At 45.1% G+C, this 16,921-nt stretch overlaps 1 protein-coding gene across 2 annotated transcripts in view; it reads right to left on the bottom strand.

The window, feature by feature from the left end:
* LARP1 (La ribonucleoprotein 1, translational regulator) overlaps positions 1–16,921 on the bottom strand; it is a 547,470-nt gene that overhangs the window by 494,650 nt on the left and 35,899 nt on the right. The window contains exon 1 of one of the 2 annotated variants that reach the window (XM_069199617.1): positions 9,009–9,066. The exons of the other annotated variant lie outside the window; for it this stretch is intronic. Coding sequence (XP_069055718.1) covers positions 9,009–9,051 — 43 coding nt within the window. The 5' untranslated portion in view covers positions 9,052–9,066. Of the gene's footprint in view, positions 1–9,008; positions 9,067–16,921 lie in introns of those variants that run through there. 2 annotated transcript variants of the gene reach the window in all.

Raw genomic sequence — 16,921 nt, 5'->3', positions numbered from 1 at the left:
TGAGAGGGAGACGGAGCGGAGGGCACAGTGAGAGTTGGAGAAGGTCGGAGTACCATACCCTCCTTGGCCAATCCGGAGCTATTAAGATGACTTGGGCCCGGTCTTGGCGAATTTTCCTCAACACTCGAGGAATCAAGGGTATGGGGGGAAACGCGTAAAGCAACTGGTCGCACCAGGTTATCTGAAACGCGTCCCCCAACGCTCCCTGCATCGGATACTGGAGGCTGCAGAATAACGGGCAATGCGCGTTCTCCCGAGTGGCAAACAGATCTATCCGAGGAAACCCCCACATCTGGAAGATTAAACAGACTTGATCTGGATGGAGACGCCACTCGTGGTCTGCCGAGAATTGGCGACAGACTGTCCGCACGTACATTCAAGACCCCGGCCAGATGATTTGCCACCAAGCAAATCTGATGGTCCTTTGCCCAGGACCATAGCCGAAGAGCTTCTCTGCAGAGAAGGTACGACCCTACTCCTCCCTGTTTGTTTATGTACCACATCGTGGTAGTATTGTCCGTCAGGACCTGTACCGACTGACCACGAAGGGATGGGAGGAAGGCCTTGAGAGCCAAACGTACAGCCCGTAACTCCAACAGATTGATATGAAACACCTGTTCCTCTGGAGACCAAAGCCCTTTGATCTCCAGATCCCCCAGATGAGCTCCCCATCCTAGGGTGGAGGCATCCGTTATTACCGTGGCCACTGGTGGCGACTGCGCGAACGGCTTCCCCTGTGAAAGATTGTTGCCCGCAATCCACCACTTCAATTCCACAGCAGCATCTCTGGAGATCTTGACAGTACCTTCTAAATCTCCCTTGTGTTGAGACCACTGCCTTCGGAGGCACCACTGAAGAGCCCTCATGTGCCAGCGAGCATGCGTGACCAACAGAATGCAGGAGGCGAACAGACCGAGCAGACGAAGGACCTTGAGGACTGGAACTACCGCTCCATTTCGAAACATTGGAACCAATTCCTGAATATCTTGAATCCGCTGAGGCGGAGGAAAGGCTCGACTCAATGTTGTATCCAGTACTGCCCCTATGAACAGGAGGCGCTGAGAGGGCTCCAGGTGAGATTTGGGCACGTTCACCGAAAAGCCCAGGTCGAACAACAACTGGGTTGTTGACTGCAGATGATGCGACACAAGCTCCGGGGACTTGGCTTTGATCAACCAGTCGTCCAAGTAAGGGAATACTGCTATCCCCTTCCTTCTGAGCTCCGCCGCAACCACTGACATCACCTTTGTGAAGACTCGAGGTGCTGAAGTAAGACCAAACGGGAGGACCGCAAACTGATAGTGCTGCGACCCTACCACAAACCGGAGATACTTCCTGTGCGACTTGAGTATCGGGATATGAAAGTAAGCATCCTGCAAGTCGACAGACACCATCCAATCTTCCTTGTTCAACGCCAAAAGCACCTGTGCTAGGGTCAGCATCTTGAACTTTTCCTGTTTGAGGAACCAATTCAAGATCCTCAGATCCAGGATTGGTCTCAACTGACCATCCTTTTTGGGAATCAGGAAGTATCTTGAGTAACAACCTCGACCCTTTTCCTGCTCTGGGACCAACTCTACCGCGCCCTTTGAAAGGAGGACTTGAACCTCCTGTTCTAGCAACAGGAGGTGTTCTTCTGAACAATAAGATGGGCGGGGCGGGATGAGGTGCGGGAACTCCCGAAAGGGAAGGGCGTAGCCTTTTCCCACAATGCCGAGAACCCAAGTGTCCGTTGTGATAGACTTCCACTTGTGGAGAAAACGCTGTAATCTGCCCCCTACAGGAGAGGAGTGAGTGGGAAACGGTGGAAGCCTAAGGCTGCTTCCCCTGCTGCACCCCTCCAGAGGACGAGGAAGAGGCAGAGTGCTGTTGAGAGGCTCCTCTGGTACGGACCCCACCCCTCCCCCTCCCTCTAAATGACCTATAGGGGAGGGAAGAGGCGGGTTGCTGGAACCTCCCCCAAAAGGAAGAGGAATAAGAGCCACGCCCAAATCCCCGAAACCTCCTGAAAATTCTAGAAGAGGCAGAGGAAGAAGGAGCTTGCAGTCCTAACGATTTGGCTGTGGCTCTGCTCTCCTTAAATCGTTCCAAGGCTGAATCTGCCTTGGCTCCAAACAGTCTGTCCCCATCAAACGGGAGGTCCAGCAGGGTCGACTGCACATCCGCAGAGAACCCTGAGTTTCGGAGCCAGGCCTGTCTTCTTGCCACCACAGCCGTGCCCATCGCCCTGGCCACCGAGTCGGTCGTGTCCAGCCCAGACTGGATAATCTGGGTCGCGGCAGCCTGGGCGTCCGAGACCACATCCAAAAGACCCTGGGGAAGCTCCGTGAATGAAGACGAAATATCATCCATCAGCGCATGGATGTACCTCCCCAGAATGCACGTGGCGTTGGTGGCCTTCAACGCCAAACTGCATGACGAAAATATTTTCTTGGACTGCGCATCCAGTTTCTTGGAGTCTCTGTCTCCAGGCACCGTCGGGAAGGAACCAGGCGCTGACTTTGAGGAACAGGAGGCTTGCACCACCAAGCTCTCCGGCGTAGGGTGTCTAGAGAGAAAGCCAGGGTCAGATGGTGCAGCTCGATACCTCCTGGCCACAGCCCTATGAACGGCCGAGGAAGACACCGGCTTCTTCCACACCTCCAACACCGGATCCAGCAAAGCCTCATTAAATGGCAAGAGAGGCTCAGCTGCAGCAGAGGCCGGATGCAATACCTCTGTCAGCAAATTCTGCTTTGCCTCTGCCACCGGCAAAGGCAGGTCCAAAAAGCTCGCTGCCTTCCTCACCACAGCATGAAAGGAAGCAGCCTCCTCCGTATATTCCCCTGGAGATGAAAGGTCCCACTCAGGGGAAGTGTCCAGCCCACTGGCTGTATCCAGACCATGCAGTCCGTCTCCAGAGTCCTCAATCTCTCCCTCCTCTAGGACTCGCTGGTACTCTTGCTCTTCTAAAAGACGGAGAGCACGCCTCCTCGAATGAAGTCTCTCCTCGATACGCGGAGTCGACATGGCCTCCGCCGACGTCGAAGAACGGCGCCGATCTCCAGAAGCATCTGACGCCGCGTCCGGCGCCACAGGCAGCTTCGGCGCCGAGGCAGGAGCCGGAGGACGAGGTCTTGGAGCCGATGGACCAACCGGAGTCACAGGCCAAAATCCTGACTTCGACGGAGGGGCAACCTCCGGGGCCGAAACATCCGAAGCCACCGGAGCGGCCACCGACGCCGGCACCGGCGCCGAGCCCACATTCCCAAAAGGGAGAAAGGGCATAAAGGGTGCCGGCCGAAGAGGCGCAGGATCACCCAACGAAAAGGCCAAGGGCCCCGAAGGACCAGCCGGAGCAGCTCCTGGAGCCATCTGCTGAAAGATGGTATACATCGCATTAAGAAACGCGGTACTATCGGCTCCAGGAGTGGGAAAAGCCGGATACTGGGGTGCCTGGATCGAGGGCGACCCCGACGCCGGCCTCGACGTCTGCGACGCCGGAGAAAACACAAGAGGCTGCACCACCTCAATCACTGACGCCTGACCAGGTGAAGTCGGTGACGCCGGAGAGGGCAACGGCGTCGATGGATGCGGCGTGACCGTGGGGCTGACCTCCCAAGTCCTCCGACGCCGAGCCGAAGGTGACCTCGAACGAGACTCCTTGCTGGAGTGACGTCGTGAGTCTCTACGGCGCCGGGAGTCTCGATGACGCCGGTGAGACCTTGGCGAAGAAGACTTCTTATGATGTTTCTCCTTCTTCTTTGACTTTGCCATAAATAACTTGGCCTCGCGCTCTTTGAGGGCCTTCGGATTCATGTGTTGACATGAATCGCAAGTCGAGACGTCGTGGTCGGAGCTCAAACACCATAGACAGTCGGAGTGAGGATCTGTAACTGACATCTTGCCCCCACACTCTCGACAGGGCTTGAAACCCGACTTCCTCTGAGACATTGTTACCGCAGAGAAGACTACGCAGCAGACAATACACTGTAACCACAAAGGTAACAGTAACTCCCTCGAAGATAACCGTTTCGAATGCACGGAAAAAAGGGAACTGTCATCGGCACGTCGGCGAGGACTTCTTATTGCCTGTATGACGTCAGACGGCGTCGCGTGGGCTAGAGTGACGTCCTCGTCGACGTGCAGAGACTAGTAAGAAGATTTCCGTCAAATGCTGGCGCCATGGGAGTATTCATCAGGTGAGGAATCCACAGGTAGTTGTATCCATCAGAAGCATTGTGTATGATGTAGCATCAAGGGGTATAAATAGCAAAAGGGAAAAGGGACTCATTCACTGTGAACAAGACTCCTTGAGGAGTTGAAACGCGTTGGTGGTTATCTTGAAATAAATATGCACTATTGAAACTTCGTGGAGTGCAGTGAACACTTTTGGGGAATATATATATATATATATATATATATATATATATATATATAAACCATTTGTAAGAAGCATGGTCATGTAACCATATAGGCAGACTCTGGAGAGCATAACCACATAAAAACATAATTGCAGAACCTATTGTAGTGTAACTGTACATTTAGACCCTAGACGGCGAACTACATGACACATTTTCAGGCCTACTAAAATATTACAAACAAGCCCCTTAAAACACAAGCTATTCCTAGGTGTAAAACAAAAAGTTCTCTCATGACTAGAACTTAGACACTGGCTGGTGGTGGTGGAGAGGAGGACGGGGGGGTATATTTTGCATTCTCCACCAACCTAGTGTGGGGGATCCAGAGCTGCCCTAGACAGTGTGTTGTGCAGAACATTTTGATGACGGTCCCATTGTACTAGGACCAACACAATGAGTTATGTGCAAGTATTATGGGGCAAGTTTCCGAGTGCAGCGAATATTGTAGTATCTGGATTGTAATGTTCAGAACAGCCCATAGAGGACACCATAATATCACTAGCATTTGTAAGAAACATGGTCATGTAACCATTTAGTCAGCCCCTAAAGAGCATTATGAAATGGAAACAGAATGGCAGAAAGTAATGCAGTGTAACCATATATTTAACCCCTACAAGGCAGTGTGCCTTGCATGTTCAGACCTAGCAGGCCTCCTGCAATAATATTACAAACTCCTCCTAGCTGTAAATCAAATTGTCCACCCATGAGAGCTTAAGAGGACACAATCGTGGGAGGGATATTACCCCTGCCCCCAAAAACCTAGTGTGGGGACTTAGAGATGAGCTAGACAGAGTGTCATGCTGAACAGTTTTGGCTGTGATCCCATTGCTGCCCCCGACGCCTTCCTCCTCTTGCAGCCTTTGTACGCAGACACCACAAAGAGACTGCGGCATGCCCAAAACAAGGAAGAGGAAGAAACATACGACCATGCAGCTTGACGTGTTGAGGCTAAGGAAAACAATTGTGAGCCACACTAAGGTACATGGCCGATCATGCAATAACCTATAACAGGGTCAGTTTCCACAGCAGTAACAATGCAGCCTCAAGGCAGGACAAAAAGCATTTAATTACAAAATCCAGCGAATTCTGAAAGGCAGGCCAACGAACGAATGAAAGATGGGTGTGTTGCAAACCCACAGATGTAAATTACAAAAGGTTGAGCGCCGTCTATGATCAGCCTAATGATCTGGCTCACCAGTCCTGGTGCAAGGCACGGATACTGCATTTTTTTATTTATTTTTTTAAAGCCAACTCCATCTACATTTACATGAGCCATTATCCACATTTAGAAAGCATTAAGCTACTAGAAGAGACTGACAAAAGACCAGGTGTTGAGCTCTATAGACACCTACTCCGCGTGATTATACATTTACAATACGAGTAAGGGCGCCATCATGTCACACTTTGGCATGAATAAGAATTAGGTCATTGGTCATGAAAAACTGATTGTGGGGGATGAATTTCAACATACACCATTCTATACAAATACAAAATGTATTTAACTATATTCATAAGAGAAAGCAAAAGCTCGCAATTAGGCTTTAATTATTTGACAAAAGTGCATTAACAGTTGCACCAGAGAAATTAGAAATTATATTAAACTTTGCTCTTAAGCATTCACAGATTAAAACCAGGTACTATATTAAGTAGTAACAATTTACAAGCGGTAGCAGGGGCCACGCAACAAGACGCACCTATCATATCCACATCAAAAAAAGTACATTAGGAATCAAGGAAAGATGGGACAGGTGCATGAGTACGAGAACGGCAACCACACACCTTGTTTCAAGGAGGGATTCCCTGATAACAAGGAATACTGATACTTAGCTCCCCAATTATGTGCATTACTTTAGTCCATCAATGGTATTCAAGTACTGAATGAAAGAGAACCAGTCGTTCAAAGTATAATTCACATTAAATCCTTTATTTGTCCATTCTTCAAGTAAAACTGTATTCACTGTAGCCAAAGCTAGCACCTCTGAAAATAGCGGATTAGTTTCATGATGTTTGAACTGCTTCAAGGTGTGTATATATATTCAAATGTTTGCTCGAATTATATTAATATCTCATATGCGAGAGAGTGGAGATTACTTGGAAGATTCAATGCCTGGAAGTGTCTGTGTCCCTTAAACTCAATACAGCAAAATACCTTCAAACCATTGCGTAAGTTAGAGGTTTGTTACAGCAATAATCGTACGTGGCATGCTCTCTGCGTTCTTCAAAGTTATTATTACAATAATAAACAGTGCTGAATAACAATAGTCTGAAAATATTAAAGCATGTCAAATACTGAAATTGTGACCGGTGCTTAACCATTTTGGTCAATGCACTTACAACTACCCAATGCCCATTCAGTCCAAAAGGATGCAAAGCACTACAGAAAGAAAAGAAGAAAAAAAATCACTGACAAAGCTAATAGGTCTAGCATTAGCTGCCAACCGTTTGGCTTTGTCGATACTTATGTTCGGTCGTGGTGTTTGTGAAACTTAGAGGTCTGTGAAGCCCCACCAATATTAATGAACACTACCTAAAGGCAACAAAAAAATGCGCGGCCTCAAAAAGCACAGTATCAGTTAATGGGACTGAATAAAACTAATTTGCGTGTACATATGCTCCTTGTGAAAGCAGATCACCACCACTCACCGTGAGGTTAGCTAACCCATTTCCCTAAACCGCAGTTGGTGGAACAAGGCTAATGACACCACTCCCCACTGGATGAAGAGGGCTATACGCAAGTAGATTTTATAAATAATTTCAGTAAAATAAAAAGGGCTTAGCTAACAACAGACCCGAAAACCATCTCCTGAAGTGGATATGCTGCACATCAGCCATTCAGTCTTAGTTTTTCTTTTCTATCATTGACAAATCAAATTGGTTTGTGTTTAGGTGGTGGACGCATAGTGTACTTACAAAAACAGCGCAGACGAAGACGGAGGAACCCGTACACAGACCAAAATTAACTTATGCACGCAGTGCAAAATCAAAATTAAATGCAGGCTAACAGGCACAGCTAAAACACTTACAAATGCCTATTCCAGACAGAAACCGTGACAAAGGCCAACAAGGAACGGTGTCACAGACACACACACCCAACTAGGACAAAAGGATGGACAGGCGCTGGTCGAGTGGATTGGTGCATAGTCTGTGCTGGGGGGTGCATTCTTAACTTTAGGCCCTGCATAGAATAACGTTTGTCATGGGGGAAAAAAAAAATACACAATCTTTGCCACTCCTTTCAGAAATTATTTCCAACTGGTTTCAATCAATATTTACGCCTCCAGAAAAAAAAAATCCAGTTACAAGCTTTAAAACTTGCACTGCGTGCAAGTTTTGAAATCACTTTAATCTGACGACCAGCACGCTTGACGAGCAGTAGGTGTCGTCTACATTACACAATGGAACTGGTTTGATGGTTGCAGCGTGCTGGGCTAAATCTCACACTCATCTGACAAGTCTCTTGCAGGTCTAGATAGGGCTCTGGACAAGCCCATCCCTCTTCACATCCAAATAAATCGCTGCTACAGTCACTTTACAATTTACTTACACTAAAGACAGTCTACCACATGCCATAAATTCCGTGCTTCATGACAACGATGGACCAGTGAACCTGCCCACAACTTCAATACCAGACTGATACAAAGCCAATAGTGAAATCTGGAGTGACTGCATGATTCATCCTTGGACAAGTACATAAGGTAGATACCAAGCCAGTGAACGGCCATATGATATGCCAGTATCCATGAACGGGATATATAATTTTAGAGCTCTTAAACAGGCAATTAAATGAGACCAAGCCTGACAGTTCTTCTAAACCCACAACTTCAAACATGAGTATTTTACATGACGAGTACCGTGAATAACTGCCAAATTCAGACTAGTTTAAATCCCGGAAACAGAACTACGAGCAGGCAAGGTTTTAAAATCTTACACGTTATAGCAGATAATGAATTCTAGGGTCAAGCGCACTTAGTGCAATAAAACAGTAAGGGGCTGTAAAAGGGCTGCACTATGAAATGTCAATGTATCTTACCACATTATCAAATTTTTAAACTAAGTTTTGTGAATCGCTTCTGTATTCGTACTGGTGATAGATACCTGGTAACAATCTGGATCTGGCAGTTTTGGGGGGCTTGGTAGTAAACGTGAGAACAGTGAGTGGTTTGCTTTCCTTCCTGGCATAGCGTGACGGTTACAGTTGGAGTTATTACATAAGAGCCGGATCCTGAACACAGTACGGTGTGAGCACAAGTGCAGGCTGACAAACGGGTAAGCGTAACTCGCTGCGCAGCAGGGCGAGAGCGCGTCATTAGCATTGGTTTAGTTAATCTGTTTAACTCTGTCTCCTCAGTACCACACACCAAAGAAATGAAAAATGCACACTGGCAGTGTATTCAATCAGCGTAATAAATCCTGCGAAAACACAAGCGCTAACACTACAATGTGTTTGCGCTCTTTGCCCTAGCAGCACCAGATAACATGTTGGCCGCTGTCGTTTAGAGCACGTTCCGCTTGCTCCGGGCGACGACGTGGGGACTGCAGGCCCTTCAGCCGCGCCCATCACATGGGAGTCCACTCAACGAAGCCGGAGAACCGGACAGCGGCGCTTACCTGACTGTGGACAGTCTGAGGGAGGCGGCCGATCGGGAGCCATGCTCTGCTACAGGAGACGCCTTATCCAGGAGCACCGCCCCCTGCTCCGTGGGAACGTGTCATAACACTGGCCTATCCCGGGGTGACAAGTCCAGAGAAACAACGCTGCTAAGCCGTCGCGCACCAACCACGCAGTACACATGCCCGGGGAGGCGGGAGAACACGGCGCTCAGGTTCGCACCAGGGTGTAGCGGAATTAAGGGCAGAGAAAAGGGGCGGGACGACAGCTCGATGTCGCTAGTGTAAGAGTGGATCAAAGCCGAGCCAAGGCAACAAATACCTGAAAGATGGTAAGAAGCTATTGTGCAATGAAGAGGCGGCAACTAATGAAGAGGTGGGGTAGTTAACGGAAGAGAAGGAACAGGCAAAGGAAGGCAGGTCAGATACCGAAAAAGAAAGGAGGTACACAAGCTAGAACAGAATGGGAGGAGAGGATCAATACAAGCCTGGAAGAGAGGGCAAATACAAGCCTGGAGGAGAGGGCCAATACAGCGGACAGCACTTGCGAGGATAGAAGGGAATAGGAAAAAAGATCAAGAGAAGCGCGAAGAGCATTAACGGGGCAGGAGTAGGCGATATAACAGAAACAGGAGGTACTAGGGCGGGAAAAAAAAATGAGTAAGAGTAAACATCTTCAATGTATGGGGGAAAAAAGCAGTAGATATATAAAGAAACAAGTATTTGCAATGCAATGGGTCTCGCGTTTGCTCGATGTAGAGCTATTGGCGTTGTAAATTTCTAACTGGACTTTGGTCTCACAAACTGAAAAGAAGTATAACAGTTGACATAAGCGAGCCGATTCAAAGCGCTGACGTGAGCGCGAAGAGACACAAAAAAAAGTAGTTCGCTCGCAGTCAAAGTTATCGGCAAAAGTGCTTATCCATGTAACAGGGTCGATGGCCAAGGCGGTAACAAATACGCCCTAAGGAGGGGCGAACGTAAAACAGTTACCAACGAAAACAAATTTTGAAAGGGAAGCCCATAAACGAGTGATAGTGATGGGCGTGCGATGTGCGTGGCCGTCATAAAAGCGGCGCATGCGCGCTATGCTCGACCTAAATAGGGGTTAATAAATATAATTAACAAACCAATAATATTATGCTAGTCTTTCCAAATAAACAGACCGGTTTAAAAGTTATTTTTGTCGCCTCCACACGGCAGACTTATTATAATTTGTGTTAATATGTACAGTCAAAGCCGTAAGTACTGTCAACGCCATTAAGTCAGGGCATAGGATGCTGGTACCATTTCTATAACATTTTAAATGGAAAATCCATATTTTTTTCATGGGGTTGCCACCTAAATGTGGCCACCATATGCGTGCAATTAAAGTTTTACATAAAAAGAAACACCGATATTGATGTTTTACTAGCAATTTACGTGCACTTGTTTTTTCACTTTTATACACACTTTACAAGCATCTTTAAATAGGCGATAGAAAGGAGATCACCATCTAACTGAGGATTCCAGAGTGCAAGAAACAGCCAGACATTTTTTTCCTTAAAGGGCACGAAAATAAATTGAAACTGCACCCAAAGAGCTTTGTCACCGAAGTAAAAAGAACAATTAAAGGAGACGTGTACAGCGTGCACACACTTTGTGCAATCATTCAAAAGAGCCTATAGATTAAATCGGCTGTCCCGATGCACCATTTTGTATGCTGCGAGGGGAAGACTAATTGTGACTGGCGTTTCAACACACCAATGTAATGAACTATGCGGACAGCACCCCCGTATGTATGTTATGTATTAATTTTTTGGGAAAAACTAGTCTGTTGAGAGAGCTAAAGCAGCCTCAAAGGCCATACCTAAAAACGACTTAGCCAAAGCGTACAATAATATTTCAGTGGCTTACCTAGGGACGATGGTTGAAGAACATTCCTTAAGAAAATTCGCAGTTTTTCCATTTCAAAGGTGGTTTAATCCCAGCCTTAGCACCGACATTATAGTGGTCTCTGTATTGGACAACCTCAGCAGATCAATCATGGTGGGGGCCAGGATTTCTTTTTTTTTTTTTTAAAGATCTGCCAGCTATTCTCATCCACGCAGTCATGATTACTGTTGGAGGCCACGTCTACAGGCGCAGTGCTTAAGAAAATACAATCTTGCAGAAGGGGTTGCTCTTGCGCTCCATGGCAGAGGTCAGAGAATTAAGCTGTGGTGTTCCACACAGGCCAACTCCACCTAGCCTGTTTAAGCACTATAAGCAGCCCAGTGCTAAATTAGTCCATCGGGTAAATAACTGTTTTTGCGTGTATCCCAATAACAAGCTCGTTTTAATTTAGTCATGCTACTCTACTCGGTGCGGGCAACATCACTCAGGGAACATATTTTTTAAAATGCCGGGTTACTAACTGATGGATGTCAACCGACTTTCTGAAACTATACCGGAACAAAGAGAAGCACCTGCTGACTACCTCAAGCATTGCCTCTTGCTGCAACAGAACCTGGCCTTATGTTAGGGAATCTCAGCTACTGCTGGCTAAGTCAGTCTGTAATTTTGCATTTACAAGGACTCCAACCGGCATCTAGCTCTGCAAGAGTCCACAGTTGTTCATAACTACATAAGGGTTTTGGATCCTTAGGGGGGGGGGGGGGGGGGGCAGTTTATTGAAATACATGTATCCCACCCATAGTGCCCCAATTAAATCCAGGCTACATTACCCATCCTTTTATGCATATCCTTTGATGGGCTATTTTGAGCCAATACCTGCTTGCTCCCAAAGTTTTTCAGAAGTTTTACTGTATAGAATTGTGACTCGTATGTGCAGATGACCTTTTTGTCACCTGACCTGGAACAAAGAAATGTCTGTCTGTTAGGATACTGAATAACCCCATGGGCTCTAAAATGTATATATACCATAGCCAATGAGCATAGTTTTAGATTTTAAAATAAAGGCCATTAAACAATAACCATCAGTAACTTGTTCTAGGAAGGAAGCTTCTTCTAACTCTGGCCTTCATGGTACTGAACGCATGGCAGCTGTCTGCCCTCAATACAAATTCTAGGTTGAGTTAATCAGTGTTAAAAGGGCTGATGAGACGATGTTGAGGTTCGGAAATCAAGGTTACCCCAAAATTAAGTTGGTGGAAAGCTGAACTGGAGGCAGACCAGAAAGACAGTTCTTTAATCAAACACATAGCACTGGCACATGGGCAGAATAAAGCAAGACTGACATTGAAGTTAAATGACTTGCAAGACATTCAAACCAGAGGTAAGTTATGCAACACCGTCAAAATTTGGTGTTTAATAGCTGATAGGAGCTTTAACAAGCATTGGCAAAGTCAACAGGTCTTGCCTATGTTGTCTTTGACCCAGGTTATACAGCAGCATCGCGGATGTGCAGCATAGCTAAGTGGCAAAATAAAGTGCTATGAAGAGACCAAGCCTGGTCACATCATTGTGCTTTTTTTTTTTAAACTGCTGGTGGGCCGTGAGGCAACGGAGGGTATGGGGGAAAATTGCTATACTTACCAAGTGCTGGCTATGTCATAGCTTTTTTTTTTTTTTTTTTTTTTTTTTTTTTAAGGTTGCATCGTACCAGACAGCATAGCTGTCTAGTTTGCTAAAGACATATTGGGGACATTCAAAAAGTTGAACAAAGAATGCATTCTGCCTGTTGCTTGCCATTGGCTCTGTGGTTACGATCTCACATTTTTTGCTTTCCATTTGCTGGCTGTATTTGTTAAATGCATAAACGATATATGATGGATGGAATGCATAACAAATCAAACATTCACCCCAGCTACAAATTTGGGTTTAATCCATACGTTTTTTTTTGCTTGCCATGCCATTCCAGTTTGGACCCAACCATTTACTAATCAGTCTCGACTCTCTTCCCCATGGGAACAGTCCAGCCAGAATTGCCAGGCCACTTCCTCCATGGACCAGAAACAAGTATCCTGGAACCAGTTTCAGGGTATCACCCTTAATAAGACAGACTAGTGTGAATCTGAATTTAAAAATTAAGGTTAATACATGTTAGCACCCTGAGAGCAATCACGCGTCCACGTTCTTCCCTGCTGTGCATCCACGGCCCATCGTGCTTAAATGTTGTTTGCCAGCACATGAGGCAATAGGGGGCATGGCACCAGAAAAAGACTGGTCCGTCGTCACCCTTAAGAAAAAGTTCGATCGATTTAGACCCGGACACTAACATGCCCTTTGACCCCAATCATGTGATTGTACTGGGAGAGAAATGGGAGGTAAGTGCTCCCCTCCTCCATCCTCTTCCTGAGTGAGAACTTGATTTGATGCCCTAATCCGTTCAAAATGCTTCCTAATTAAGTAATTCACACAGCGTTAAAAATGATTCACAATTAACAGCGCCAAAGGCCCACTGAAAATAAAACATTAAAAAGAGTGAAGAATCAGAATTTTAAAGGGTTAATACACGTTAGCCTCCTGAAAGCAATCATGCGTCTGCATGCTTACTGAAGCGTGTTGGAAATCAATACTTTATCAAAACGAATCATTAAACTAGATAATGCAATATCCACGCATTTGTCTGTGCACTATATAGTTTTGTTAGTAAAACAATGCCACTCCAATTGAAGTGTACCTCCACTCCAGCTACACTGCATTGTAAGCCACTGAATTCAATGGCACTGCACTTTACACCACTATACTCTGCAACACTAAGTCCATGCATTCTACACCACTCCAGTGAAGGCCACACCACACAATGCCACTCCACTCTAGCACATTCAGGATGGGATTATAAACATCAGGGCAAAGGGTTAAAATGCAGGCCAAAAATTCAGAAGAATAGGAGGAACGGTCATAATTCACTGGTTTAGCAATGCATTTACCATTTTTTATGCTGCACTACTTATTCACTGTTCTGAATATGAGATTGTCTCTAGGTATGCTATATTCAGATGGTGCATTATTCCCTTGTTCAATAGTGAACTGATGTTCTTGAGTAGGTGTCAAGGGCATTACTCCTACCCAAATATAACCAGTCTTTCTTGGAGAGAAAGGAACTGCAACATTTCATTAGGTTTCCAAACATTGCAATACGCTTGGCAAACTGTTTATGAAACTGAGGTAAGTGGCCTTTTCACTTTCTGCTAGTTTAGGTAAACGGAACAAACATTTGGCTGACCTGACGCTTCACTAGACCTTAAAAACTTATTAAAGTAATGAGGAAGAGAATAAAATTAATGAGGCAGAGCAGGTGGTTTGGGTGATAGTCTCACACCCAACAGGATGTGAGGTACCCACAACTAGTCTGAAGTCTCAGGACCAAGAAGGCCCGACTGCTGCATTACAGTGTATGTTAGGGACTCTCTCGGAACTGGGAGCCAGGGCCACCAGACAGAGAATTAAAGATAGGGATTAAGTTGAAATCTGATGGGAGATCCACAGCAACATATGCAAAGGGTAACTGTTGCCAAGAACCAGATAAATAAGCAGCGCCTTCCCACTCCAGGTAACTGTGCCAGTATGATGGTCCAATGGCAGTGCTTGTGAAGAGCGGGTGGGGGACGGGCCCTTGTAATGTTGGACCCTGAGCAATGGCCCACTCTGTCCAGGTCTAAAAAATTCTCTGCAGTCGAACCAAGCTTGAACCAGTGGCCTGGTTTTATCTGTAAGTGCAAAAGAACATGCAGAATCTTCAAAATAGTTGACAAATTATCATGTTCTTTTATTTTGTTTGTTTTGTAAAGAGTATAAAATGTAGACAATGTTTAACACATAGAAGTGTTTCAATTTAGTAAATTGATCACAACATAGCATTGACATTCATTTGAATTGAAAGTCCCTAAACATGAACTTTAAAACATTTATTAACCCTCCCTCCTGACAAAGCCATAAGTGTACAAAGCAAACAAATTACCAGGTACCCCTTATGTTATGGCCAATATTTTTATGGATGAGGAACATTACAGGAAGATACAAGTGAGGTTTTTACACAGGATCCACCTTGCATGATTTGAATGTGCTCTCAAATTCATCAAGTATGCTAGGCACATGAAGCAAATTGATTTGACTTCAATCACCTAATTTAGTCATGCAGGTGAGCCGGGATTTGAACCCAGGTTTGAACAGTGCAATTAAGCAGCTGACTAGATTCGTTTCTTTTTCTCAATCCTCTTTTATAAAATTCTGTCAGATGAAAAGTAGTGTGTGAAATTAACCTGTGGTCTGTAGTTACTTAATACGAGGTCTTAAAAAACAGATATTGGCATAGTCAATAGGTTTTGTTTTTTTCATTCTTGGTAACTGGATTATTATTATTTTAAAAATGTTAATATTTGTTTATGTTTAATTGATATCCCAGGGTTACAAACTCATAATTAGTACCTTATTTCAAATGGCATTGTATTAGAGTATAGTAATGTGTAGTTAGTAAAGTGACACCACACCATTCAAAATCATGCCTCTTAACTGCAAGGTAACCCCAATTGTGACTACCTGTTTAGTGGTAAAATATAGTAGTATTTGTTGTTTAGAGGAGCTATGACTACTTTTGCCCCCAAATCCACTGCACTTGCTGCACCATCATGACCTTAACGCCTGCAAGCTAACTGCACTTGTCACTGCCTGTTTAGAAGTAAAATGCAGTAATTTGTGTTTAGTGGGGTTCCTAGTGCTTTCAGGCACGGTGCCAGAGCACCTGTTGCACTATTCAAATCTTGACCCTAGTGCCTGCAAGCTAACTGCACTTGTGACTTCCTATTAAGTTACTGAGAGAACAACAATTCAAAAGAAAACCTCGCCCAATTATACAAATGACTATTAAAAATGAGTGGTAATTTAAGAAACTAACAATTTTAATATTTACAACCTGTTATTCATCAGAAATGCAATTAAGTAATGACAAAACATGATCACACTCACAGCTTGCTTTACATCTGCACTCAATACTCCACTGCAAGATAGTCGAAATGTTTTCACACATTTCAACACAAATTGACTTGCGTTCAGTCAATTTTTTTTTTTTTTTTTGCATACGAACATTAACAAGTAACCAATCACAAAAAAACGGAAGGTGTATTTCAGGAACACGGTGTGGTATCTGTATTTGTAAGTATGCAGCCTATCCATCTCTTTCATGGAATAACTCTTGGGGCATGGAATGTTTGGATGATGGAATTCTATGTGGAGGCGGAGGACTAAGGAGATGTGATGGGAGGAGGATGATGTGAGGGGACCTGCTGGCTGATAGCTGTGGATGAGATATTTACCTTGGATTGAATAAAGGACTTACAGACACATCGCGTATGGACCTGATTATTACACTGGCGACGAGGATGGGATGTGCTTATTAAGATAGCTCAACACAACAGTCACATCGTTGGATCTCCATTGACAGTTGACAGTTTACAATACTCATAAATCTCACTGGTGAGTTCTTTCTGTCATTTCAAGTTTGTTTTGGATTAATGTAGACATTACAAAGAAAATAACACGAATACAGAAGAAAGTAATGGAGCATCGATGGCTTGAAAGGTCAAGTTCCTGTCGAATGTTTTAACCATAAACTGTTCGTAAAGCAAAGGATTATTCATCTACTATGAAAGTCGTGCATCTCTAACTAACTTTCACATACGCTTTAAGCGATGTATTTTTTTTTGTGGTATTTGTGCCTAGCGCATAAAAACTCCTCGGTGTTTTGTTTACATTTGAAACGCTTTGCCGGTTTCTACCTCGAGCGCTTTCTTGGATACGGGCTCGAGCGCTGTCTCGTTCCATTATACTTCGCACATAATCAGACGTGCGTCTCTCTCATCAGCGCGTCTTCTGAAACTGTCAGAACGCCGCGCGATAAAGAAACGGTGTTTGTCAATTTCAATGCGGGGCACAACCGAGGCACTGCTAAAGCGTCAGAGTTTCAAAATTCATTTATACCAGGATAACGGGAC

This window comes from Pleurodeles waltl, chromosome 7 (assembly GCF_031143425.1).
Source record: "Pleurodeles waltl isolate 20211129_DDA chromosome 7, aPleWal1.hap1.20221129, whole genome shotgun sequence".
NCBI classification, from domain to species: domain Eukaryota; kingdom Metazoa; phylum Chordata; class Amphibia; order Caudata; family Salamandridae; genus Pleurodeles; species Pleurodeles waltl.
This window is presented reverse-complemented; position numbering and strand designations above follow the sequence as displayed.